This window comes from Oryx dammah, unplaced genomic scaffold (genome assembly GCF_014754425.2).
Source record: "Oryx dammah isolate SB20612 unplaced genomic scaffold, SCBI_Odam_1.1 HiC_scaffold_1, whole genome shotgun sequence".
Taxonomy (NCBI): domain Eukaryota; kingdom Metazoa; phylum Chordata; class Mammalia; order Artiodactyla; family Bovidae; genus Oryx; species Oryx dammah.
Genome location: NW_024070185.1, coordinates 23,195,070 through 23,222,559, shown reverse-complemented (window position 1 = coordinate 23,222,559; position 27,490 = coordinate 23,195,070). Strand labels below are relative to the sequence as shown.

General features: G+C 38.3%; 1 protein-coding gene across 1 annotated transcript in view; it reads right to left on the bottom strand.

Moving 5' to 3' along the window:
• Positions 1-26,865, bottom strand: part of MLLT3 (MLLT3 super elongation complex subunit) — a 284,266-nt gene extending 257,401 nt beyond the window's left edge. Inside the window, exons 1-2 of the mRNA XM_040238388.1 lie at positions 26,562-26,865; positions 24,974-25,154 (exon numbers count right to left, since the gene is read on the bottom strand). Coding sequence (XP_040094322.1) covers positions 24,974-25,154; positions 26,562-26,573 — 193 coding nt within the window. The 5' untranslated portion in view covers positions 26,574-26,865. The remainder of the gene's footprint in view (positions 1-24,973; positions 25,155-26,561) is intronic.
• Between the last annotated feature and the right edge of the window lie 625 nt (positions 26,866-27,490).

Below are 27,490 nucleotides of genomic sequence, written 5' to 3'. Positions count from 1 at the left end.
CTTGACAAAGATTAATTCCTATGCATTCTTCTAAGAGTTTTATAGTTATAGCTCATATTTTTGATCCATTTTGAACTAAGTTTTATGTATAGTATAAGGTAAGGATACAACTTCATTATTTTGCATGTGGATATCCAGTTTGCCCAGCACCATATATCAAAAAGATTATTCTTTCCCTATTGAATGGTCTTGGCACCCTTGTTAATCTGAGACACATAGGTTTAGTTCTGGACTCTCAATTGATGAACATGGGTTATTTTTCACTTATATATTCAATTTCTTTCAAAACTGTTTTATAGTTTCAAAGTATAAGTTTTATGCTTCTTTTGTTAAATGTATTCTTAAGTATTTCATTCTTTTGATGCTATCATAAACAGAATTGTTTATTTCATTCTTTGAATATTCAGCAAGTGTATCGAAATACTACTGACATTTGGATACTGATCTTGAATCCTACAACCTGGATTAACTCATTTATCATGAGGGTAGTACTAGTAATGTTCCAATTCATAGGGTACCATTAGACTAATGAGGTAATTCTTTTAGGCTACTCCAGTACTCTTGCCTGGAAAATCCCATGGACGGAGAAGCCTGGTAGGCTGCAGTCCATGGGGTCGCTAAGAGTCAGACATGACTGAGTGACTTCACTTTCACTTTTCACTTTCATACATTGGAGAAGGAAATGGCAACCCACTCCAGTGTTCTTGCCTGGAGAATCCCAGGGACGGGGGAGCCTGGTGGGCTGCCATCTATGGGGTCGCACGGAGTCGGACACGACTGAAGCGACTTAGCAGCAGCAGCAGCAGCAGCAGCAGTATGTGTTAAATACCAGCTATTACTACTAAAGTCCTTTTATATATTAAGTACTTTACAAAAGTATCTTACTATAAAATGTTTATTCAACACTTCCCATGTGCAAAAGTGTGAGTGATACAGTGATTAAAAAAAAGAAAAAAATCCTATCCTTAATGAACTACCAGTCTAAGAGCAGAAATAGATCCTACCTGTCCCTCAAGTGATTTGTACAGATACCACAATAAAAGTTCAGATAAGCTATCTTTTGCAACAAATTTGCCTTCAAACACTCTTGAAGAGGTGAAGGAAGCTATTACTTTGAACCATGCAAAGTAAAGCTATTACTTTGAACCACCAGGTTTAGCCCTCCTTTTCCTTCACGCACGCACACCCTTTCAATGCCTCTGACCAGACTCTTCCATACTTCTTAGGAACACAGTATGGTTGCAGAGCAATGCTCCTACACTGCCCTTGACCAGTATGACAGGAAAGTTGTAGTGTCTTGCAATTAGTATCACTGTACTTTTCATTTTCTGAAATCTATTTCATCTTTTGAATTTCCAGTAAAGGGAAACAGAAATGGGGAGGCAGGGAAGAGGGCGAGTAGGGTGATTGCAACAGGTAAGGATCCGCCAGGACTTCAGTCTCCAATCCTACGATCCCACAGAGGTTTACTAGTATTTTTTCTCTAAAACAATTTCATTCCAAACAGCCCTTTAAGCTGAGACACCTGCTTTAGCACCATTTATAAATCAGCCAGGCCCCCTTTTGTCTCAGCAACATTTGCTTTACTTCTTTCTAAATAACTTTTAAGTTACAGCTATCTGTTGGAACAATAACAGCCACAACCTACAAACCAAAATTCATGCCATGAAGTCCAGTCTCAGCCCAGACCTATCTTTGGCTCCACAACAGCTAGAGGTAAAGAAGAATTTCATTGTATTGTTCAAGCTGGGTCATAAACTGTCACTGCGGGGAAAAAAAAAACAATGCAAAAAAAACATAAAATGCTTTATAAACCAAAAATGGTACAAAAGATGAAAAGAGACTCAGGTTGAAACATGTGTTACATAAATGGAAACCTCTGTGCTCATCTTCAATCTCAACTTGCCCATTTGTGCGCCCACAAAACTCTATTCTGACATCAACTATAATTCTTAACTTACACTGAAATGTATCGCAGTTTCTGCTTACAAGTCGACCTACACTTCTCCCCACAAGCTTCTGAGCTTTTCAAGGGCAGCGAAGTCATATAACTGCGCAGAATTTCAGATGTGGCCCAGAAGTAGGATGAGAGCAACTCAGGGCATTTCCATCCCACCCTAACCTGACCTATCCCAGAAGTTTTTGGAAATGGCTTTATTTTGCTTCTACCCCCCTATGTGATTCAAAGGCTAACAGAAAGCTGACACGAGTCCTCCTTCAAGTGAAGAAGACTACAGCCTCAGCGAGGTACAGCTCAGATCACACTGTCTACTGATGAAGTGTCACAGCGTGTAAAAGAAGCGACACAAAAGTTCTTTAATTACCAGAACTAATTATTAGTAAAATCAATCTATTTAGGTTTAAGCTAACCTACCTGATAGATAGTACACATCTAAAACTTCACCCTGCTTAAGTGCTGAGCCTTCTGCTGCTGCTGCTGCTGCTGCTAAGTCGCTTCAGTCGTGTCCGACTCTGTGCGACCCCATAGATGGCAGCCCGCATGGGACCCAATAAAGGTGACATTCTCAGTATTCATCCGGCAAAGCTGGTGGAAAAGCTGACCCATCTGTGCAAATCAGAACATCAGTTTCCTATTTTCTTTTCCAAATTAGAGTTACTTTCTTCAAGCACTCTTCTGCTGCTCTAAGCTTCTGATTATATGGGGGAAAGGAACAAAAATTAAAGGAAAAAGCAGCATGTTCAGTGATCAAGAGATGCCACAAATTTCCATTTATCCAGAAGACACAAGTCACCAGAATTTTCTTGATTAGTACCATGCAATGATGACTGATATTTACAGATATGTTCCCAAGACTTGAAGTTCCTTTAATGCCTAAATTTCCTTTGAAATTTCTGAGGGAAAATTAAATCACATTCTAAAACATTTTGGTAACAGGATGTTTAGAAAGAAGGAGAGAGGAAGGAAGGAAGCATGAAAGCTACTATGTTTTTCCCCTTCACCCATGATAAGCACCGCCAACCAAGTACTGAGTACTGCCCTGAGCCAGATCTGTCTCAGCATCCTTCTCATCAGACCAACCATGGAATTAGAGTCATGTCCTAGAACCACAGAAGAAACAGGGTGTAACAGTGGTGAGCCTGAGATTTGGAGTTTAAATCTTAGTTTGAAGTGAAGTGAAGTGAAGCCATTCAGTTGTGTCCGACTCTTTGCGACCCCGTAGACTGTAGACTATCAGGCTCCTCCATCCATGGGATTTTCCAGGCAAGAGTGCTGGAGTGGATTGCCATTTCCTTCTCCAGGGGATCTTCCCGACCCAGGAATCGAACCTGGGTCTCCCGCACTGCAGGCAGAAGCTTTACCAAAAATCTTAGTTTAACGCCACTCAAAAACAGAGTAATCATACAGCCTATATAGAAGGCTAAGTGCCGAAGAATTGATGCTTTTTGAACTGTGGTACTGGAGAAGACTCTTGAGAGTCCCTTGGACAGCAAGGAGACCAAACCTGTCAATCCTAAAGGAAATCAGCCCTGAATATTCACTGGAAGGACTGATGCTGAAGCTCTCTAATTCTCTGGCCAACTCATGTGAAGAGCCGATGGAAAAGACCCTGATGCTGAGAAAGACTGAAGGCAGGAGGACAATGGGATGACAGAGGGTGAGATGGTTGGACTGTATCACCAACAAGATGGACATGAGTTTGAGCAAACTCTGGGAGACAGCGAAGGATGGGGAAGTCTGGAATGCTACAGTCCATGGGATCACAGAGTCGACCACGACTGAGCGACTTAACAACAACAAATTATTGAAAAAGCTCCAGTTCTAAGAGTGACACATGACAACAGGCAAAAACTGGGACTATCCCCAGCCAACAGGACACAATGTCACACTGTATTCAAGCCATACAGACCTTGAACAGCTTATTAATATTGAGTCTTGGACCCACATCTGTAAAATGTGAATAACAGGGTACAGAATTAAAACTTCAGTAACTATAAATTGCCTTCCTACTCCTGTTCAGCTATATAACCCTATATTCTACCATGCTAACCCAGAGTTCGGAAAATGAAGACATCACACAGAAACACCAATCATGTGAGAGATACTGGATAATTTTTTAATCCATGTAATTTTTATTAGACTTTTCATTTGCAATTTTTTTAGCTTAATTCAAATTCTGATATCTCTGATTAGTAGAACTAATCTCTCAAAATTTTGTTTCCACAGCTTTGCTTTTTGTAACTTCATAAAAGCATTCTTTTTTTTTTTTGGCAGGAGTCAGCAGTGGGTAGGGCGGATCATGCCTGATGCCAGACTAAGTACCCTGAGTAGATGAGAACTGTTTCAGTTCCTATTGTTATCTTCAATGTTTGAAGAAGTTCCTGTCACATAGTAGGTAGTCAGAGTTGGCTGAATAAATGATGACTACTTTAGAAACACAGCTCTTCACTAGCCAGCCCTAACCTCACAGTACATCCTCAACCCATAAAGGTGATCGGTAACTCCCTATGTCCTTATCTTTCCCTACCTGAGTTTTCATATTCCTGAGGAGTACCAGCAACCCAGACTGTTTCTTCTCTATAGAGTGGTTTCACCTACTTCCATAGGGGAATCCATCTTGAAATCCAATCAAGATTTTTAGAAAACCTTAATTTTAGAAACCTTTTAGAAAATTCCCATTTTAAATCTTTATTCAGATGCTCCTGATCCTTCACACAGATTACTAAATTGTAACTCTTCATTCAAGTAAAAACAAACCTGACTGTCCCAATACCAGATTTATCTCTATGGGTTCCCACACTTTTTCCCTACCCTCCGTGAACTCTCTTTGTCCAATCAAAACTACAGGGCCTTCCCCCAGAAATTAAGGTACACTTGACAAAGACCATTCTCCTTATTATTGGAGGATCAGGATCCGATGAAGAAAATTAAAAGCAAATTAATACACTCTCAATTTGACAGCCCTAAATGGCTCCAGTGGTAAAACGGTTTTAAATTGTAACAAAGCCCCATGGGTCTCTAAGACATTTCTAGGGTTTCTTAAAAAAAAAAAAAAAAAAAACTGTAGTCAATCACAGGCATGTTTGCTTTTTCTTTGCACAGTTGCCCCCAGACTCAGACTGCTCTCGGGACTGGGAGGTTTCAAGGCAAAACAATGAAGCATTTGACAAGCTCAAAAGGTCTGAATGACATTCTGGTAAAACAAACTTCGCTTTGGGCTGTTCACTGACTTACAGTCACATCATGATACACTGCCCACCTTGAGCTTGGCACATACTCGAGGTGAGAGTCCCAGTGTATTCAAAAAGACTTCTATGAGCTGACAGATTAAGAACAGCCATTCAAAAGTTTTCCTGCATGTTTCCTAAAAGCCAGGAAAATTTACCTGGCAAGTCCTCCTCACCCACTACTACAGTAAACAACCTATGACTGCTTGTTGAAAATATAATTTTTATTTGGAAAGAAAAAATTCGCTGTAGCAGCGGCAAATGGCACTTAACCCGAGCTAAATAACAATAGTAAAATGAAATAGTAAAGGTCTGTTAAGAGAGAATGGAAAGCTCTGAGATTTTCACTGTCCCTCCTCTAGAGAGTTTCTTTTGCTCCACAAAAATAACTTTAATCAGATGGGAATGGGGTGAAAAAAAAAAAAACTGCCAACAGAAAGAAATATAGTTTCAGTGCGAGTACAATATTAAACGTCCTAAAAGCAGACAGTTCCTCAATAACGTAGCTTCAGTAAAAACTTCCTAAACCCTTTCCTTTTTTGTTCCTTTGAGAAAATGGTGAAGCAATTTGCATTTACAGCTTAGTTCCTGTTTCCAAAATACCCCTTTAACTTTTTCTTTTCTCTTTTTATGGCAGGTATAAATAGCACCAAATTGTCAAATCACAGCTATTTTGTGTGCTACCTATACAAATAGGTCTGATTTCTGGCCAGCCATAAAACAATTACTGCCGAATTCCTCTGGTTCTTTGATATCCAGCTTGTCCACAGGGCTTCAAAGCTAGTCTCCAGGACTTTTCTTGGGGCACTGCAGAGAAACAACCTCAACAGAAACAGAGAAGATAAAATGTTCCCACTCCTATAAACACACAAAGACATAACTACAGAAGTAAAATAATTCAGCAGCATTGTGGTGTAGTTTCTTCCCTGCAAAGGAACGTAAGATGGCCAAGTACTCTGAATTATTTTTCAGCGATGGGAGCCAACTAGACTTTTTCCCCCTCATGCATAGGGGCATATCCCCATTTTCAAGCCACCAAAAATTAAGAATTACTTTGCTTTCAAAGAAATTTTCTGATTCACTAGAATAACATATTCCATGGGAACAGACTGGGCTTGAACGAAAGTTCAGCTTCTTAAGCACATAAATAACTGTATATCACAGTATTTGTGCAACGTTGCAAAATGCATTCAAGCTAGGAGTTCTTTGTATAAGGTTGAATCTGGTCAGAATATCACGTAGAGGAAATTTATGGGTGACTGTACATTTTGCCTATTAACAGGACTTTATTACCACATGACTTATGAAAAATCACTACTTGTAGTTAAATGGGATGGCACATACAAATACCTAATATACGTAGCACACGCATGTGCTCAGAGTGCCAGTCAGCCTATTTCCTATTAAGCCACAGCAAAATCAATATACATGTCTATTACAAGGAAATAAATGCTAAGTTCCATTAGAGAAACTTCTAATTGGGCATCTTAGAAGAGTGACAAATAATGATATGATTATAAAATCTCCCACTACCCAGGTTCATATAATAAAACTTTATCAAGGTTGATAGAAACACACATACATACATGCTTCTATCTATACCTATACAATATGCACCCAAAAAGACATCACTTTTTTTTTTTAATTCTTCCTACCAACAGCAGCATGCCAAATCAGTTTTCCTTTAACCCAATATTTTTGGCAGCTCTATCATATGCCAGTTAGGTGGAAAAAGTATTTCACAGATTAAGTAGCTGGCAAGCATGATTCTGAATCAGAAGTATAAATGATAGTATCCTTGTAATATGAAGAGAGATAATTTCAGACACTGCATAAATAGTAAAAACTACCTTCGTGCCCCAAACCTGCCTCTTATTTCTCTTCCCTACCTGAAAAAAACCAAACACTTTAAAAATATTAATACAGATTGGATTTCAGCACCCTTCCACGACCTTATCCAGGGAACCACTTGTAGATATTTTTCCAAAGATAGAAAGCCATGTTGTTTTTTAAATCTACATAATAAATCAACTCTTAGTAGTACATAGATGAGCCTCCCTCATTATAACTGGAAAACTTACCACTCAAAATTAGAGCCACCTGTTTACAGCTCTGATCTCAAGTACATAGCTTTTATCTCACAGGTCAAATCTGGCACCTAACATTGGTACTAAATTTCCTCATAACGATATGATTATGTAATCTCTCACATTTAATTATGTTTTTTCCCCTCTGGATTTTTTTTTAACCTAGGCCAAGTGCATTAACATACAATAAAATTCTCAACATGAATGATAAAAATGCATTAAAAGTAACCTTTAATCCATGCTATTAACTGATTTTATTCTATTTTGGCACGTTTGAAGTAACTCATCTAAGGATTAGTTAGGCTTTTCTACACTTCTTTTTTATCAGGTCTCTACCATTCTTGATTTAGTTTTGAGAGAAAAGGGTTTGCAAAAACTATAATAATCTCACAGCTGGAGATGGCTGGAAAGTCCGTTAGTACTCATTGTGCCCTTAATTTGCAGGAAGCCTTTGTGCTCTTCTACTCCTCGTTTTACATGCTGAGCAGTTTTCACTGATAAAGTACTTATAGACCAGTTATTTTAGATTAATGAAAAGCCCAGTAAAATTTTATGTAAAATGGCTGTGAACTTTCTCTTTAAAACATTGAAATGTACCTGCAGTCTTAATTGCAAGAAATTCTTAACCCTGATCACTTGCCTCAATAGTTTTCATGTGAGCAAGCAAGAGCAGTCTTAACATTTTCAAGAAGTATTATTTTTCAAACAGAAGAGAAATCCAAAATTTTAAACTATGAATTCAGATTGAATGGCTCAAGCCTCAGGGCAAACACACTGATTTAATCACATAGCGGTAGGTTTCCAAATCTTGCCCTCTTTAGCCTGAACAATAAAGTATTTCCCTGCCCTTTAAACCTCTAGCAATAATGCAAACACATTATACAAAAGGAACCCAACATCATTGGGATTTTCAACATTATGACATCAATTTCAGGAGTAGATGGCATTGTTCTAATTTTACACTTATCCAAAACGAGATATTAAAGTCGAGGACTTAGTATTTTCTCTGAATTTTGGGCCCCAAAAAGGGTATTTAAACATCCAGTTATAATATATTATAAGTCACACTCAACTTTCACAATTTTTAGAATTCCCTAAAGGTCTTCAGATACAAATGCAAAGTCTAACTTTGAAAGGTAAAAGCTGAAGTTTTTTAATCTGTCTGAATATAAGCAAAAATGTTGAGCTCAGTCATATTCAAGACATGAAACTATTGTAGTAGAGTGCTAAAATTACTCATTTTCTGCTATACTGCCTTCCCATAAATTAGAAGTTCAAATTATAATCACAGAGATTCATATCTAACACAAGTATCACTCATATTGAAGAAAGAAAACCTATCTGCAAAGTAGAAATGATAGCGTCTGAAACCAACAGGGTTAAACAATTTCTTTTGTGAGACCACAGGCAAAATCTACAGCAGCTGTCTAACTTTGCCTTTAACGATCATAGCAAAAGCTCAAGGAAGTGATCCAATACAGCGCTGGTCTTTAGTAACCAGATCGTTTCTATTTCATTTTCAGCCAGGGGACTGGATAATGAAAAGAAAATTATTCCTCAGTCAGTAATTTTACTTGACAAGCTAATTTTCACCAACCTTTAACTTTTATTCACATATATAGCCAGAAGACCTGTTTCTTTTTTGTGTGTAGACAACCTTAATAACTTTTAAATACTGGCTACACAACATAAACTTCAGATGGCTATCACTTCTTTAAACCCACTTGTAAAAACTACTGGAAAACTTTTTAGCTATTCAAGGACTAGTACTGAGCTAAAAAAGAAAAGGCAAACATTTAGTCATTGCTGTAAGCTGCTGAGCCACAGAGCTTTGAGTCTATCAGTGAAGAAAACTACAGAATTCATACCATTTTCATATGACCTGAAGCAAATGTACACTAATTTTTGTAAAAGAAACAAATTCTTTAAAAATTACAATTTTCCACCTAAAACTACTGACATTGTTTAAAACGAACAAAAACGCTCTCTCATCATATATCATCATTCATTTATTTATCAATATATCTGAGATGCCTACTCCTAAATTCTCTACTCAGCCTATGGAAAAATAGGTCAGACTTCAAACTAATCAGGACTTATATTTATTTTAAATAGAAATTCAATATTCTCCATAAATTAATTTTGTGGAGAATGTGAATAAGGAAAACAAAGTAATCAAATCAATAACCCAATAAAGTTACGTTATCACTAATGACAAACTTACACTAGATATTCCAAAGTAATTTTAAACTAAATTATGTAGGAATAGGCATGAGTGCAACATTCCCCATTTCCATATTTACAGAGCATAAGTACATGTATTGTTTTATTCACATTTAAGTAAAAAGAATTTTTTTCTAAGAAGCAATTTTAATCCAGTGTTTAATGTATCATTCCAATCCTGTGTGTTTCTACAAAGGTTTGGCCCAAGGGTAGAATACATTTATGCTACTTGCCACAGCTAAGAGGTAATGCTTATAAAAATACCTGATACCCTTTCTGATTATAACAGATCCTATCATTTTACACTATCTCCATAAGGAGAAATAAGGCTTCAATTAATAAACATTTGGAAATGACCACTAGGTGTTGGTTTCCTAAAGGAGAACTAAAACAAAATAAAAGACACCTATGAACTAAAATATACACACAAATGAGTATTACTGAATTGACATATATACAAATGTCTTACTTGTTTTAAAAAGTAGAACTCAAACACTTGAGTTAATATGTGTCATTTTTAGGGATTTAAGCCATAAATTCTTCCAATAAAATTCAAATAAATTGGTTTGCCAGTAATTAACGATGGGACTTCAATAGTGTAAAACTACCTCTGTATATTCTCTATGGCTTGGGAATTTAACCAGTTATGTTCAATATAATACATTTAGTGGGTCTTGGAGCCCACTGCCTGTAAAAATCTCCCATGGAGATTCAAGACCACCCATTGAAAATAGTACGACATTATTGCCTCCAGCAAGAAGCGGGTACATAGGACTAGTTATTCAAGTCTTTTAAATACTATTTTATTGAGGGATTGTGGAAGGTGGGGGAGGGGGAGAAGGGGGATTCATGAGTGGATGGGGGAGAAAAACTCAGACACAGAAAAAAAACACCAATTTCTAAAGCAGAGGTTCCTATGGCATCCCCCTTCCTTATCCCACGCCCCTCCTTTTAAACAACTAGGTAAACAAACTAATAAGTGCTCAATTTCAGAGAATTACATTATACTCCATTTGAACAGGCTACAAAGTACTTTTATTTGTAAAGCAGCTTCTCCTCTGTTACAAACAGTTTTACTGTGCACCAATTTCAGACAAGAGAAGATGAGTAGGGAGATGGAGGTGGCATTAGGAAAAATTCACTCAGTGTCTTTCAATGCCTTCAAGAGTTGATCCAATAAAGATCCTTTAGAGGAAACTTTAAGTCTATTTTTTTCCTCCAAGTAAGCAAATCATACAGGAGGGCTTTTCTTTTCTAGGGTACTGCACCCTGTCTCTTTAAATTCCAGGCCTGCCCCATTTCCCACGCATTCAATGAAAGCAACACGTTTGCTGGCCTCCGGCCCACAATGTCAAGTAGTTTTCTTGCTATTGAGTTTCAAGATTATTCTTTTGGATCATTTGCCCTTTAGTTTTAAGCACGCCAAAGCAAAAATAATGTCTTTCTACAATAACATAAAGAAAACTCTGAGGTCTTTACAAGTAGAGAACACCTTGTCCTTTAGTCTCCCTTTCACTGCAAAACCTGCTCCCACTCTATATGCTCCAAATAAGAGCCAGTCACACATTTTCTTGGTCGATCACAGCTTTGTCTGTCCTATAATAAAATTCTATGAGTATATTTATTTAATTTATGCCAAATTGGGAAGCTCTTCTTACAGTCTGCAATATTCAAACCAAGTCTTCGTACTGCTGAAACTTTCAAGTCTTCAGTCTGGTCCCCTAAGTGTTCTTTTAAAGTTTTCAAAACAGTTTCAAAACAGGCACTTTATTTTCTATATCTGCAATTAAGACATCTACATAAATTAATTTAATTAGAACAATAGGAAGCAAACATGGTAATCACGGTGCCAAAGAGTGGATTTTCCTCATTTTCATACACACCTTAATCTTGAAGAAAGGAATCCAGGCCGCTCTGAATCCCATTTAGGATTCTCTCAAAAAGACCAGGAATAGTTAAATAAAAATTTATCAGCAGAACTAAATTAAAGCTCTGTGAAATATACTGTTATTCCAAATGCTACCCCATAGAACTTAAAGTGGCAATCTTATTCAAGGAGCTAATAAAGAAACACTCAAATCACCAACATCAATTTTTATATTTTACATTCTAAGGTAGAATTAATCTGGCTACCTACTGAATATAATTTATGATTTTTATAAATGCATCTAACCCTAAAGGGAAAACAGTTTTGTTTTTATTTGACATACAGTTTTGCTATGCATTTGAGTATAATATACTTGTAATAGTGATTTTTTAATGTTAAAAACGCAGAGATGTTTTCCCATTAATCATAATATTGTGGACTTAATCAGATAAACCAAGACTGCTAAGAGATCTTTTAAGACAACTAAAATCAACTCCCTCATTCTGCAGAAATTCCTTTATTTAGGAATATTCATATCAATCTATCTGCATTATCTATAAAACATGAAATTATATTTTATTTTCTTTTAACTTCTAGTTATTGTTTAAGCCTATATATTGAACAGTATTGAAACACCTTTTAATGCTAAATACTGTTTGTGTTTATGCAATTATGCATCAATTCTCCATCCAAAAAGGACTACTTATTTCCCTGCCCCAAACACTACTTTTGCCTTAGTTTTGGCAGTTGTTTTTGTACCTTTTATTTCTCATAATTTAATGTTTAACTTCCAAATTATATACATGCACGCATGCTAAGTTACTTCGTCGTGTCCAACTCTGTGTGACCCTATGAACTGTAGCCTGCCAGGCTCTCTGTCCATGGGATTCTCCAGGCATGGATACTGGAGTGGGTTGCCATGCCCTCCTCCGAGGGACTCACAAATAAGAATTTCCAACTATAGATCCCATTTATTCCTAACACACCACCATATATCTAAGCATAATGACAGTTCTTTCATTTGCAGACAATTTTAAAGTCAGATGTAGACTCTGGAAATTTTTCTACCACTATACATCAAGATGAACATATTAATCAATAAAGTTATATTTATCAAAATTCTACAGGTTAAAAAAGGTCAAACTTCTCAAAACATTCCTAAGTACTCCAAAAGTGTATGTTCTACTGAAATAATAAACACAGTTGTCTGTTACAAAGAAAAATTTATAAATATATCAAGTACTTATATATCTAGTTAATTTATTAGTTTTATACCTTAACGTAATTAATTGTTAAGAAAGGTAAGAATATGATTTACATGTGTCTCTTTAAAGGTTACAATCAACTTATGAAACATTTATACATATATTCATAGTAATATTAAAAGAAAACACTCAGAATGACAAGGTGTTTAAAATTCAAATAACAAAATATGAAAATGTTCTTTGGGGAAGGCATTTCTGTTAATGCTTCAAGTGAGATTACTTTTTAAAAAAACTAAAAAGCTTATTGTAAACATATCCTTATGTACATTTAAGTATCTAGTTTAACTTTCACATAAGTAGTATGTATCATTCAAGAAAACTTGAAAAATCCAACAACTTTTACTGGTGACAAGAATTTCCTGATATCCCACCTCTCAGAGATAACTTTCACTAACACTGTGTGAAGTATTTTCTTCCCATCTTTTCACTGATGTATTTTTATCTGTCATACAATTCTCCAAATGTGGATAAAGATGAACAATTCTGGCCATTCGCCATAAATTTTTAGTTCATAAAGAAAAATAAACAATCATACTAAAATCAATGATCATGATAAATCCAAAAAAAAAAAAGACTCCACAGAAAGATACTAAACCAAGTAGCATTAACTACATGCCACTGGAAATTTTTGTAGCCTTTACAAGTAAGAAAATTCTCATTCATTTGCTACTCTCTTTAAAATATCTGCATTTGTGTATTTTTTTTCCTTTTCTTTTATTTATTTATTTTTTATTTTACTTTACAATTCTGTATTGGTTTTGCCATACATTGACATGAATCCTCCACGGGTGTATAATTAAATTCTTGGCTCTAGTCGGTCACTCAACAATTCCCATTAACAAGCTGGAGTGATAACTAGAATTATTTTTCTTTAACCTAAAAGTTATGCAGCATGTTGCAAGTGAAGACTGAAAGGGTACTTGCTTTTCAAGGCAACTTCAATTAAGCATCTGCATTCTTAAACAGAAAGTCCTGCAAATATGTTGAGTGATCAAAGATCTGACATACTTTCTACTAACCTGTTCACCTGATAATATAAGTCCAAGCCCCCACTTATTACTCAATTGATAATAGATATATAAATAGTTACCTGAAACATGATACTTTCGAAAAGCAAAACAAGTGACAAAATTTCAAGGTCTGGCTTATGTTATATAAAAATTTTTTTTTTTTAATTATCAGTCAGCTTTCATGAAAAAACCCAAAGATCTAATGACCTGGTCAAGAGCCATATTAGAGGGAGAAGTTTCAAATAAACAGTCTCATGAGTTCCTGAACTGCTCCAACCTACAAGTAGTTGATAGTAGGTATAAATGGCACCAATATAGTCAGAAAGTAACTTCATAACCAAAACTTAACCACCTACTTGGTGAATTATCCACATTATTGTCTACTTCCCTGATATTCAACAAGTCTTTTACCCATTCCACTGTTCACATACCATTTAAGTAGTGTAATATTCCAATATACTGAAGTTCATGTCAACATTTGGTCTTTTTTTTCTTTTTAGTCATTCTCCAAACTGCTACACTTATGAAAAGTGAGAAATTAAACACATCAATACATGTCTATGGTCTAGCATGATAACCAATATACAGCTGAAATGTAATAAGTGGTAGGTATATCATCATCATAAAAAAATACAAGGTAAATCAATGACATACTCAGAATGTATCCTTTTTTAAAAGCCAAGGAAAAATAATATTTTAGAGCTGGAAAAGCCCACAGAGTTTTCTCAGTCCAAACACATCCCTTTTACTTCCCCCAGCCAGAGTCTTTTCTGCTGCATTGCTAAATACTGCTCCTACCAGTTACTGGAATACATCTGACTCCTATTTTTAAGCTAAAAGGCTAGTTCTATTTCACGGATTAAGTAATAAAAAAAAAAAAAAAAAAAAGACGGACCTGGCCAAGTTGCTCAAATTTGTGTCCAGTTTTTAAATAAGCACTTGAAGTAGGTAAGAAAGAAAAGAGAGAAAAGGAGAAAAATTCACTTTTGCCTATAACTACTAAGCTAAAACAATTCTAGAAAATGTGATTCTGGGCCAACACAATGTTTTTTGCTAAATTCAAGTGGTGGTTCTGTTTACAAGAAGTCAGTTATTAGAGGTACAGAGGAAATAAGTTTCAGAAGACTGAGTAATAATTTACCACTTAGAGGAGGGGACGCTTAACAGGATTCTAACTCTTCCTGACTTGCGATAACCGCTTTGATGTTAAACTGTTGCCCGCGTCTAGACTACATTGATTAAAGGTATAAGTACTAACCATAGTGATAATATTGGTCCCAGCTCCTTGGATGTGTAACTGTAAGGCAGCACAAACGAAACAACAGATACAACAAGGAGAAATGAGCACTGGACTAGCGGAAACATGTAATGCATGCTTTGTGTTCCCTGTGGTGAAGAAGGTAGCTCCCCACTTCCCTGTACTCCTTCTGGGCATAAGTAGGAAAAGTCATAAAACGAGCATCTCTGATTAGACAATCTGGAGCTATGTCAAGATTTTACATAACTTATCCTACCAAAGGGCTTCCCAGGTGGCTCAGTGGCAAATAATCTGCCTGCCAACGCAGGAGACACAGAAGATACAGTTTCAATCCCTAGGCTGGGAAGATCCCCCTGCAGTAGGAAATGACAACCCACGCCACTGTTCTTGCCTGGAAAATTCCATAGACAGAGAAGCCTGGCAGGGCACAGTCCATGGGGTCGCGAAAAGTCAGGCACAACTGAGCAACACACACACACATATCCCACTACTAATAAGAGCAACCAAATCCCAGTGGCCTGAACTCTGTTTTTCCATAAAAGTCAGTACAAAACAGCTGCTTATATTATAGGAACAAGGAAAGAACCCAAGTGAAGAAAAACATTTCGCAAAATAGAAGAATATTTCTTCAACACAAAGGAAGCTTTCATTATTCAGCAGCTCATATCAATGGAGTACTTCGGGTAGAAGGTATGGATGACACAAAGTCTACAATGAACCTTCGTTTGTTTTTTTTTTTTTTTTTTTCATGGTTCTATGTAAATGAACTTTGTTTTTAAACATTCCAAATGTTATAAATGCTTATCAAAATAAACAGACACATGGAATCATCTGATCTTAATCTTCCCCAATACTACCCTGGGAGGAAGGGAAGAAGACTACAAAACCTATCTGCAAACATTAAAGGCATCATGCAGATTAAATTTATATCCAGAAACAGTAAAAGAAAGTAAATCTCTCCACTGTCTAGGCCACTATTATTGTATTAATATTTTAGGAAATTGTTCATGTATATTTTGCTCTTAAAAATCAATACTTATACATAGCATTTGGCCTAGTATTGATGGGAAAATAACTAATGATTTCTGCTGGAAATGAACAAAGAAAAACATTCATATTTGGCAAAATTAAATATATTAAAATGTATTTGCTCTGAAAATATCAATCTTCTAACATGGGTCATAACTAATTACATTCAACTGATCATCTTTATAATCACTTATGAACATTATTTCAAATAAATGGACCTCAGAATTAAGCTCAGTATAAGCCATAATTTTCTTTCCTAAAAAACGATGCATTGACTTTATCCAAAAAAGGTAACTGTTAACTACTGACATACCAACTAAATCACACCCAGATGCTAGACTCTTTGGGCCTTGATTACTACAAACTTGACACACTTAAATTAAAAGGATTAGGTTTTATTTCTTAAAACAATGTTCTATATCCTTCACGGAGCTGGAATCTTACCATGGAGGTGGTGGGGGTGGAAAATATCAGGGAATACCTACCATTCAGAAGCAATTTTTCCTAATGATTTAATTTCAAAGGAAAACCTTAAATTAATCCATAAAATGAATTTGATTTTACCCAAAAGTGGCTATAGAGAACCTCTTTATTTTAAACGGCATCTACCATGGTTACCACCACTTAATTAAGTCCTAGATCATGTCTACAAAAGCAGTTATGGCTGAACATTTGTCTGCTAATATAAGTGAATAATTACTCAGTGTTTTATAAGTAAACATTCACCACCATTTATTACTAGTTATCTTTGCACCAGCACACTTGTGACTCATTGTGTCTACATGCAAGATCACTTCACATTTCTAGGCTTCTGATTAAAAGTAAAATGAGAGGGTAAACAAAGATGAAGACTCTCAAGAGTGCTTGCCAACTCTAAAAGACACAAGCACATTGAAGGCAGGGACCTCCTCTTTCTGTTATTTACATCTCCCCCAGTCCTTTCCCTGCATCCTGCATGTACAAAGCCTGTTGGTTAAGCACATTATCATGCCCACAAATTATATTCTTCCACAAAACCCCAAAACCAGACAGGAAAACAAAATAAAAATCAATTTGACAAAATTAAAAACTTATGTATGCAAAAAGATACCATACATTAGGCTACCAAGAAGCAGACACAAAAATGGGACAAGATGTTTTCCACACAAATAACAAAGAATTAACACCCCACAGATAAGGCAAATCTTTTTTTTTTTAAGACAGAGGATATAAAAAGAAATCAATATAGGCAATCTCCCTCTGTTTCCAAAAGAGGGAATGTAAATGGTCAGTAAGCAGATAGAAAATGCTTACTCCCATCAGAAACAGAGAAATGCAATTGAAAACAAAAAGACACTACTGCAACTAATAATAAAAATGAGAAATTTTTAAATATTCAATGTTGGCAAAGATGTAGAGAAAATGATACTCGTTCCCTGACAGAATATAAACTGTCACAACTACTTTGTGGAGCAATCTGACAATGTCTATTGCAAATGGAAACACCCACAGCTGGTATCCTAGACCTATATCCAAATCTTGCTCATTTGTACAAGGTAACAAGTACAAAGATATTCACTGCTCAGAACAGAAAATGACCCATATATTGCTTAATAGAACAGAAAAGTTAATAGAGAACATACTCCTAAACAAAATACTAAGCAGAAAAAATTAAAGGGAATGAATTGGGTCTCTCAAGATAAAATGGGGAAAGGTTCAAGATGTGCTGAGGCCAACAGAGGTGGGGGGAGCAAGACACAAAATGATTTACTCATTGAATTAAATAGTTTTTGCACAATCTTATAAATATACTAAAAACACTAAATTTTCCACTTTAAAAAAGGTGAATTTTATGGTATATGAATTATATCTCAATTGAAAAAAATGATTCACCCATTATGAAACACTTCATGAAGATTTTAAGACAATATACTATCACCTGTAGCAGTATAAATGTGCAAATGTACATAAATAGATGGGGAAGAAATTGAAGACTTGGAAAAAAAGATGGGGAATCATTTAAAAACTTGAGCCATATCTATAATACTTAATTCCCTCAAATCAAACAAGGAATCAAATAAGAAAAATGAGCCAAAAAGGACCTACTATATAGCACAGAGAACTCTACTCACTATTATATAAAGACCTAAGTGCGAAAAGAATTCAGTAAAGAAGAGATATACATATATGTAAAACTGAATCACTTTGCTATATACCGGAAACTATCACAACATTGTTAATCAACTATACTCCAATATAAAATAAAAAGTTAGAAAAATATGATAAAATGTAAATATATGTTCATTCTCAGTAAAGGGATGTGAATGTTTATTATATTATTCTTTCCTTTGTATTTTCCTATACCTCCCTTTTCTGAGAATACAAAAAGGGTTCAAAACAAGCATTATCACCAACAGCAAATGGTAAATATGTATACACAAAGATATGTGGCATTACTAACCAAATAAATGCAAATAAAAATGAGGTATCAGTTCATGCAGCAGATTGGCAAAGATTTAAAAAAACCTTTTAATCTCCAGTACTGGCAGCCATGTGGGGAAACGGGCAGTCTCCCAACTCCTAAGGAAGTAAAAACTGGTACAATCTTTTTGAAGGGAAGTTTGGTAATGAATGTCAAAATGTAAAATCTATATACATAAGGAAATTATTGGAAAAACCATAAAAATGAATGTCAAGGATCTTCATCAGAGCATTATTTATAACAAATTAGAAATGAGAACAATATAAATTTTCAAATAAATAAATCTATATTTAATGTGATACCATCAAATTCAGCTTTAAAATGATATCCCACCACATACCATGAGGGCAGGAATGCTCATCTGTCCCCAACTTCTCACTTCTCAATCCTCATTTATCCCCAACTTCTAGAAATACTCTATGCACATGATAAGAGCTCCAGAAACCACTTGCTGAATAAATTATAATTTAAAGTTAATTTTTGTCTGTATACACATATAAACATAATTATAAAAAGATGCCTACCAAAATATTAATTATGGTTATCTATGAAGAATTTTCAGGTAACTCCTTTCTTGATACTTCTATGGTTTGATTTTTCTACAGTGAACATATATGTATAAATTAGAAAATTTTAATTTGTATATAAAAAATAATATATGCATTCTTCATGAAAGCTAAACTGTAAAATTGTGCACTGTAATGTCTCAGTTTCTATGATAACATAACAAAAACTTATCAATTACCTGTCATATCATCTCTGGGAATTTATTTACCCAACAACTCTTTTCAGATAAATCACATTCCCAAAAGCAAATATAGCACTACAAAATAATGAGAACCACAAAATATAAGAGAAAACAAGATTAATGGATTAAAATATCTGTTATGAGGAAGAGAATGAAGTAAAGAGATTCTGGCCAGACACACAAAATGTTTTAAAAGAATATAAACTTGTGTCACTGAGACAAGAGAATCTCTCCTACATATTAGTAGCTTCGTTGAGGAGTAAAAACACAAAAGCAGAGGGGAAAAAAACTACAAAATTCTGTATTATTTCTATTGGGACCGTGTGAAACATTGTTTTAGAGATCAAAAATATCCTGAAATCTAGCCAATAAAGATTAAAGTCCAGTAAGTTGAGTCCAAATATATTGTCCAGTAATATATTGAGTCCTTGCTTAATTACATAACTGCTATATTTGTGTTTAACATTTCCCCCGTTTCCAAGTATCTAAACTTTTCCAAGTTCTCTTTTGAAGACTTAAGTCACTAAGAGATTAAAAAAAAAAAAGACACCAAAAATGTTCCACATCTTAGAACTGTGAAAGCTGTGTTAAGTACTGGGTATTACTGTGTTAGATGATCAGGAAAAGACCCAAAGGGCTCAGGTTGGTCCATGGAAGACCATTAGAAGGAAACTTCAAAGAGCCAAGAGAAGGAACAAAAAAATCTTTAAAGAAAAATGATAAAACTGACTGATCTCCCAGCTCTGTCTACCTCCCAAAGGTACTTCTACAGAGGGTTACCCAAAATAATAGATATAAAAGGCTTCTGCTTCGTAAAACGGACAGAAATGTTAACTATAAAATATAGCCAGTAAAACCAAATTTGGATTTTCCTTTGCAGAAAAAAAAAGTGTTAGATAATTGTTACACTGGAATTTAACCGTGCAAATACCTTGGAAAATTTACCCTTTCTCTTTCCACTAAATAAGTATTTTTATTAGCAACAATAATAGTGGTTATAAAGAAAATCACCTTCCACATCTTAACAGAGCTGTTTATCTGTGTCAGGTAGTATTGTGATTATTTTATATCAGAGGTTCACTGAGTATAAGTCTGCGGATCCCAGGGTGCCCATAACCTTTCCCAGGAAGTGGCAAAATTAAAACTATTTTTATAACAACTCTAAGACGTTATTTGCCATTTCACCCTTGTTCTCTCATTAAGTGTACAGCAGAGTTTTCCAAAAGCTACATGATGACTGGTAACACAACAGACCAAATACAGAAGACATAAGCAGATCCAGTTGTCTTCTATTAAGCAAAACATTAAAGAGACTGCATACAAACACAAATAAAATGATGCTACTCTTCTCACTTTTCTTTTTGTTTTAGAAGATAATTTTTCATTAAAATAGTATCTATACACTCACCTAATGGGCTAATGATTGTTATTCTTACATTAGTAAGTAATTTGTTTAAACTATTTCTGGTTAATTCCAAATACAGGCAATATTAATGCATACAATTTACATTAAAATTCCTAAATCTAATTCCTCCTCACCACTGGTCAACAACACCTAGCCAAGAAAGTTCAAGAGCACTTTTAGAGAACTACATGGTAATCCATGGCCAAAAGGCAGTAGCATACACTGGGCCTTTACCTTCATTGTTTTGTCTTAAAAAGTAATGGGTGCTCATTTGAAGGCTTTAAATGTAAAGAATTAACATTTATCTTTAAAAAAAATCAAACATTACCAAAAAAAACCTCTCATCACCACCAGTACCATAGCATCCACTTAAGAAAACTATTAGTAAGAGTTTGACGTTCATTCATCCAGAATTTATTTTACCCACAAACATACATATACTTTTTATCTGTATAAGCACATTTTTAAAATGGGATTACATTGATTACCTTATTTCACCTAACATCTCTTGAAGATCTTCCTGCATCTACAAATAGATTTAGCCTCTTTTTAAAATAGATCACCAAGATCTAACTGTACCCCACTGAGGTCCCTTCTATAGATCGCTTCCAAATGTTTGCTATCAAAATACAGTCCAAAAAAATGCTGTAACTCTGTGGAGTTGTGAAGCCATATCTGTTGGAAAATTCCTAGAAGTAAAATTGCTGGGTCGATGTGCAGAAACATTTAAAATCTTAATAGATTTTGCCAAATGTCCTCCAAAATGTCCATGCCCAATTTACATTCTTACTAACAGCACATGAGATTTCCTCTAGCAATCCAGCTTTTTAAGTGCGCTTTGGTAAATTATACTTTGTGTTGCTTCAAAATGTCAAGCTGTAAAACTGTTCTCACTGGTCATCTTAATTCCGTACAGAATGCTACACAAATCTCGTAACACTCACTGACTGTATCAGTATAGTCACTCACCTTTTTTTTTTTTCTTCTATAAACCTTTTAAATATCTCAGGAGACAAAATGCACCAGGTGCACACAATATTTTCAACTAGTAAGCCCTTAAATTTTAGATACCCTGATAAAAAGTTATTCAAACTATTTCGGAAGACTAACACAAATCAGAACTACACAGTAAAACTGGGCTCAAACACTTAAAGGAAAGTTACAAGTACAGATTTACTGCGCTTTATCTGCCCACTCAAAGGACTAAGGCTGCAAATAATAAGCTATCAAATCATACCAGTGGCCAAATTAGCTTACATAAAATAATAAGCAACAGATTTCATATCGTAAATGTCAATGGAACAGATTGCAATAGTAAGGATGGCAGTAATTGAAAAGAAAGTTCACTCAAATTCACATCATACTGAAAATGAAAACATTAATATTTTAAATGAAATGTTTTGAATGTGACTATTCATTTCAGTCATATCAGACTATTATAAATCTGTGATAGTAATAAATAAGATATAGTCTTTTTTGCAAGCAGATAGTTTTAAAATGCATTATAGTTTGACATGCCTATTCTGTAATGGCTAATGGATATTCCAGGCTGCACTATTTCATCAAAATCTCCTTTCTAGGATTTTGTGCTAGTAGTTTTAAATGAAACTGTCTTTAGGACAGAGTAAAACCTTATCAATTCAAGTCCAATTAGTTCAGTTTTGAAATGGCATACGTAATTCTCAATGGGCAGCAAGTTGAATTTACTGTAATTTTTTTCCCCTATAAGTTCCCATAATATTACTATAGAATAAAGGAAATCAACATGAAAATCAATTTGCTTTTCCAAACCTAAGATTTGTGAAACTAAGAACTCATCCATCTTAATGGCTTGAGCAGTTCATTCTCAGATCTAAGTCCACTTCTGTTTATCAACTACCATACATTTTGAAAGTGACTTAAACTGGTATTATTAATAGCCATTTACAGTTTACAGCATGCACTTCTTGTAATTCAGATTTCTCACAAAGACATTTGCAGTTTCTTCCATTTTCAATCCCCTTATTTATAGATCTATAATATTAACAATATAACACTTTAAAAGGTACAGAAGTAGACTTAGAACTGCCTGGCATTCTTATTCTGGATTTATTCTTATCATTTCAAAAGACCTCATAAGCCAAAAAATAAGTCCCCAGGATTAAGTGGCATGTTTGGTGTTACTTGAATTTACAACTAACTATTCCCAATGAACAGAGAAACTTCTCTTGCAATCTGAATCATGTGTAATTACAGTATGACAAGGTCTCTCCTGGGCTATGTAAGCTGGCATTTTTCCCAGGACTTGTCACATCATGGGAAGCACACATACAAATAAAATTCCAAAAATAAACATTTTGAAACAATGGCTTATAGACTACATCAAGAAACTCCACAATTGAGAATAAAAATTGAAGAACCCTACCAACAAGCAGACATCTCTCACTAGAGAGGTCTGAGAAGACCTTGGTGTTACCAAACCACTTACCACACCTAGCAACAAAACTCCCAGGTGTGGGCTATGCAGGCAGCACTCTCATGTCCCCTCAGGCGGACAGAAAATCATTAAGTATGGGAAATAAAAGGAGACATCACCACACACACCCACTGAAGCAGAGAAACAGTGGTGAAATGTGGAGAGGTTGATCACCTCTAATTTCATAATGCCAATTTGTGGATTGTTAAGGAGTCTAAACAAAGTTATCTTAAGAGCTACATCTTCAGCCAACTGGCTTAGTTTTCCTAATACGATAAATATTGCTTTGTTGTTGTTAAGGGTGTTTCACCTGGAAGTAAACAGAGAGCCAAGTAGTCCTAACAGCGTGTACCAACCAAGGATCTTAGAAGGTGGTTTCTTTTGTTTAAACTCCTCTGCTCTGGCTCTATGGACAGATGGAAAGTGAAAAACAAGATCCCAAGAAGCATCAGACTCAACCTCACAGAGGGACAGAAACTTGACAATACTCATCTTCATCACAGTTCAGAAGAAAAATTAAGTATACTATCTCTGGCTATCTTCTGATACAAAGTGCTAACAAAATCTAAATGTTATTTCCAATAGGCCATGCATATCCCTACCCCTCTGTGAGAAGCCGGATTCATTTATTAACCAACCAGCAAAGCCCATCAAATTCAACTGTTCGAGTCTTCAAGAGCAGCTATAAAACAAACCATTACAGGCAAAACATACAATCCTAAGACCCATTACAGGAGCCCTGGAAACAAAAACAAGCGTCAACACAAACCTCTGCCACCTCTAAGGCACACAACATTTCTCCTTTCTTTATTCAAGCCCTTGAATGTTCAATAATTTCCACCGTAGCCCTAAGCAGAATGGATTTATTATGATGTTAAGCTAAGAAACTGCAGGAGTTCTAGATGCCAATAAAGATTACGGATCAAATGGAAGATAACTGCTAACCATTGTGTCCACTTAGATAAATAAACCTGATCACAAACAAAGCACCTTACTGTACCTGTGCTGTTACCTCCACTAATCCAACTAAAACAACAAGACGGTAGCTTTCCAGAGGCTGAAGGGACCAGAAATTGGGATTTCTCAAACCCTCTTTAAATGTCTTGTAAAATAACACTCCGTTCCTTTTCTCCAAAACTGTCCTTTATGGAAAATGTTTTGAGACCTCAGAGGCTGAGCAGAATTATGCAAACCAGACACCAAGGCTGCTAAAAACCAAGGAGAGGGAAGACTGAAGAAGGTAAGACAAGCCATTTCTCTGAAACTTAGCTTCGACCTCTGGCTGGGACCCTCTCCCCTGCAGATCACATCGGGCAAACACTTATGAACGTGGCTCAAAATCGAATGAGCAATCAAGTGCCATTGGGGGGCTAAGGCGCCCCGCTACCCCCACTCCCAACTGAACATAAAATCCTGACGGTGGGAGGTCGGGATGGATAACCCACAAAAAAGAAAAGTCTGTGACAGCTGGCACATAACGCCTCACACAAGGAGGAAGGCAGAGAGGGTCCTAAAGACAGGTGACTTCTCAAGACGGAACAATAACTACATCCCATGCATCCTCTGCTAACAACACAGGTAAATCTCAATTTCTCTAGGTTGAAAAAAAAAAAAGCGCAAGCTGTTTATTCCCTCCAGCCCCACTCCCCACGCCTCCAAACCCAGCAACTAATTGCAGTTTCCCCGCAGAACCCGCGGCTAACCCCAGAGGACCGGTGAGAGCTGGCTTGGGATGAATAAACACTCGACACCTGACGGTCCTTTCTCTGCGGTGACTTTCAAGGAGCCGAAGTGGCGCGCGCGCGGGCGGGAGCGGGGACCTGGCCAGCGCGGCGCCGCGCACCCCGGTCCCGAGCTACGCCGGCGAGCGCGACGCGGGGGGCGGGGAGAGGGGCAGGGGGACCGCCTGGACCAAGCGATTGTTTCCACCGCCAGCAAAGACATTTTTTATCAAGCTCCTTTTGTATTCGAGCCCTACCTCTTTTTGGCCTAGGAAAGCTTTCGTGCAAGTGGAAGACGACTTTCTCCACAAAGTGCTGTATGTTACTGTGCTCCGGGCCGCGCACGAACACCATCCAGTCGTGGGTGAAGCCCTCCACGGTGGGTTTTTTCCTCACCTGGGCGCGGTGCCCCAGCTCCAGCTTCACCTGCACGGCACACTGCGGGCAGGGGGGAGGAGAGACAGCCGTGAACAACAGGAAGGCGACCGTTCGACACTGAACATTGCGCCTGACATTTTTTTTTTCCTCCTTCTTGAAACGCACATAAAAGGAAACGGCAGTGCCCTCTGCATCCACGTTTCACGCGCGTGGGCGCGCACACCCCACACCCCCCAAATGCAGCCTACCCGGCCTGCCCGTCCCCCGGCACCCCCGGGCCCGCATCCATACAGGCCGGGATTGTAACGGAATGTTACCCCCGATCGGGAAGGGGGTCCGGTGGTCGGGGCGGGGAGGAGGGTTAAGAGGAGCCAGCACACTCAGCCACTACAAGCACGACAACGAATGCATCGGAAACAAATTAGAGACAATTAGGAGGCGATGCCCGGGCGGCTGCCCGGCGTGGGAGGGGAGGTAGCTGGGACACCCGAAGGGGGTTCTCGCAAGCCCCCACCCCGAAAGTGCTGCGGCGACAGACACACGCCGAGGAAGTCTTTGTGTACGTGTGTGTGTGCGTGCGTGTGGAGCGCTGTGCCAGGCGGAATGGAAACTACGAGCAGCCTCTGCCGATGGGCACAAACTCCCATGTTCTTACCACGGGGTTTGTGCACAACAAAAATGAGACGTCGTCACACACACACACGCCCGCAGGAAAACACGCCGAGGCGTCCATAACTTAATGCACCCCGCACCCCCCAGCGAAAAGCCCCACGCGATCGGCGAGGCCAGCCTAAGAAAGCCCCCGCAACACACTTCCAAGAGCCAAAGTGGCCCCAAAGTACCTCCCACCTCCCCCAAAAAATGAAATTCAGAAAGGCAGGGCGGCGGGTGCACAGCCGCGGAGCCCCAACTGCGCACAGCCCGGCGCGGGGGCAAAGTTGCGTGCGGCCCCGCGGCTGTCAGCCCGCTCACTCCGGCTCACACTCGCGCGCCGCGGAGAACGCACCATCGTAGCGGCCGGCGAGGCTGCTCGCCGCGTCTCCCGACTGTGCCCGCGGCTCCCGGCGGCGGCGGCGGCTGAAATATGGCTGAGTTATTATTCGCCTCCTTCCACCGTGTGTGTGTGTGTGTGTGTGTGTGTGTGTGTGAGTGCGCGCGTGTGAGCGGGAGTGCGCTTCTTGCGATTGCAAAGAGGCGAGGAGGGAGGGAGGCGCGGGGGGTGGAGGGGCGAGTGTGTGTGAGTGTGTGAGTGTGTGTGTGTGTGCGCGCGCGCCGGGGAGGGGGGTGAGAGGGAGGGGAACGGAGACTGAGAGAGAGGCAGCAGCTCCCTGCAAGCCGTACCAACCTTTCTCTAATTGGAACCGCTGAGCGCTGGCGCTGTCTGGGCTGCGGTGGCGGCGCAGGGCGAGGGAGGAAAGGGGCGGGGGCGGGGGGGGGTCTTTTATTATTATTTTTGCAGGTACTTACCGAGCTAGCCATGCCTGGGGGCCCGGAGGTTTGCTGGGGTGTTGTGTGGTACCCCCCCTCCCCCGCCCCCCTCAGCTGTAATTCATGAAGAGGCTGCTATGAATGAGAGCGCGACCAGGAGCGGAGGGTAGATGGCGGACATTCTCTGCCTTTTTCCCCCCGCGATCGCTTGCTCGCTAGCTCGCTCGCTTATTAAACTCAGCCCCAAAAGCAAAAGCAGCAGCAGCAGCAGCAGCAGCTCCAGGGCCAGAGGATGAGATTCCGGAGCATGCGCCGTGGCGCCTGACACCGGGGCTCCGAGCCTCACGGGGCGGAGGGAGGGCGCGCGGGCGGGGCGGAGCGCGCGGGGAGGCCGAGCGAGCGAGCCAGGGGGAGCTCGAAGGAGCCAATCACCGGCCACCTTCCGAAACCCGGGCCGCCAGCACCGCCACACTGGAACGCCTTGCTTAAAGTAACAGGTTCCTGCTGGGGGGTGGGGAGGGGGGCGGGGAGGGGGCGCTGGACTGGGGAGAGCGGCCAGCTGGGGAGCCATCCCAGTCTCTGTGTAAACTGCTCTCTCCCTACAATAAAAAACGGATTAAAACTGCTGGAATGTAGCCACTGCTTAGAGCCCCCAGCCGCCGGAGAAAGGGTGTTAAATTAAGTCTTTGGCGTTAGTTAGCACGCTCTGGGAAGGGAGGGGATTTCTTTTACTTTCCACCACGTCTTTTTTACGGTTTTGTGCTGAAAAGGCAAGAACTCACACCCAAACAAACTTATTTAAAGACAGAGCGAGAGAAATGCCACCCTTTCAAACAGCATCTAAAAGCCATCACTCAGTTTTATAACCGGCAATGATTCCCTGGCCCCCTTTCCCATCCACTCGCCCCGCCCTTCTGCTACCGCTACCGAAAATTTTAAAATGAAATGAACAAGAGCAAGAAATAAGA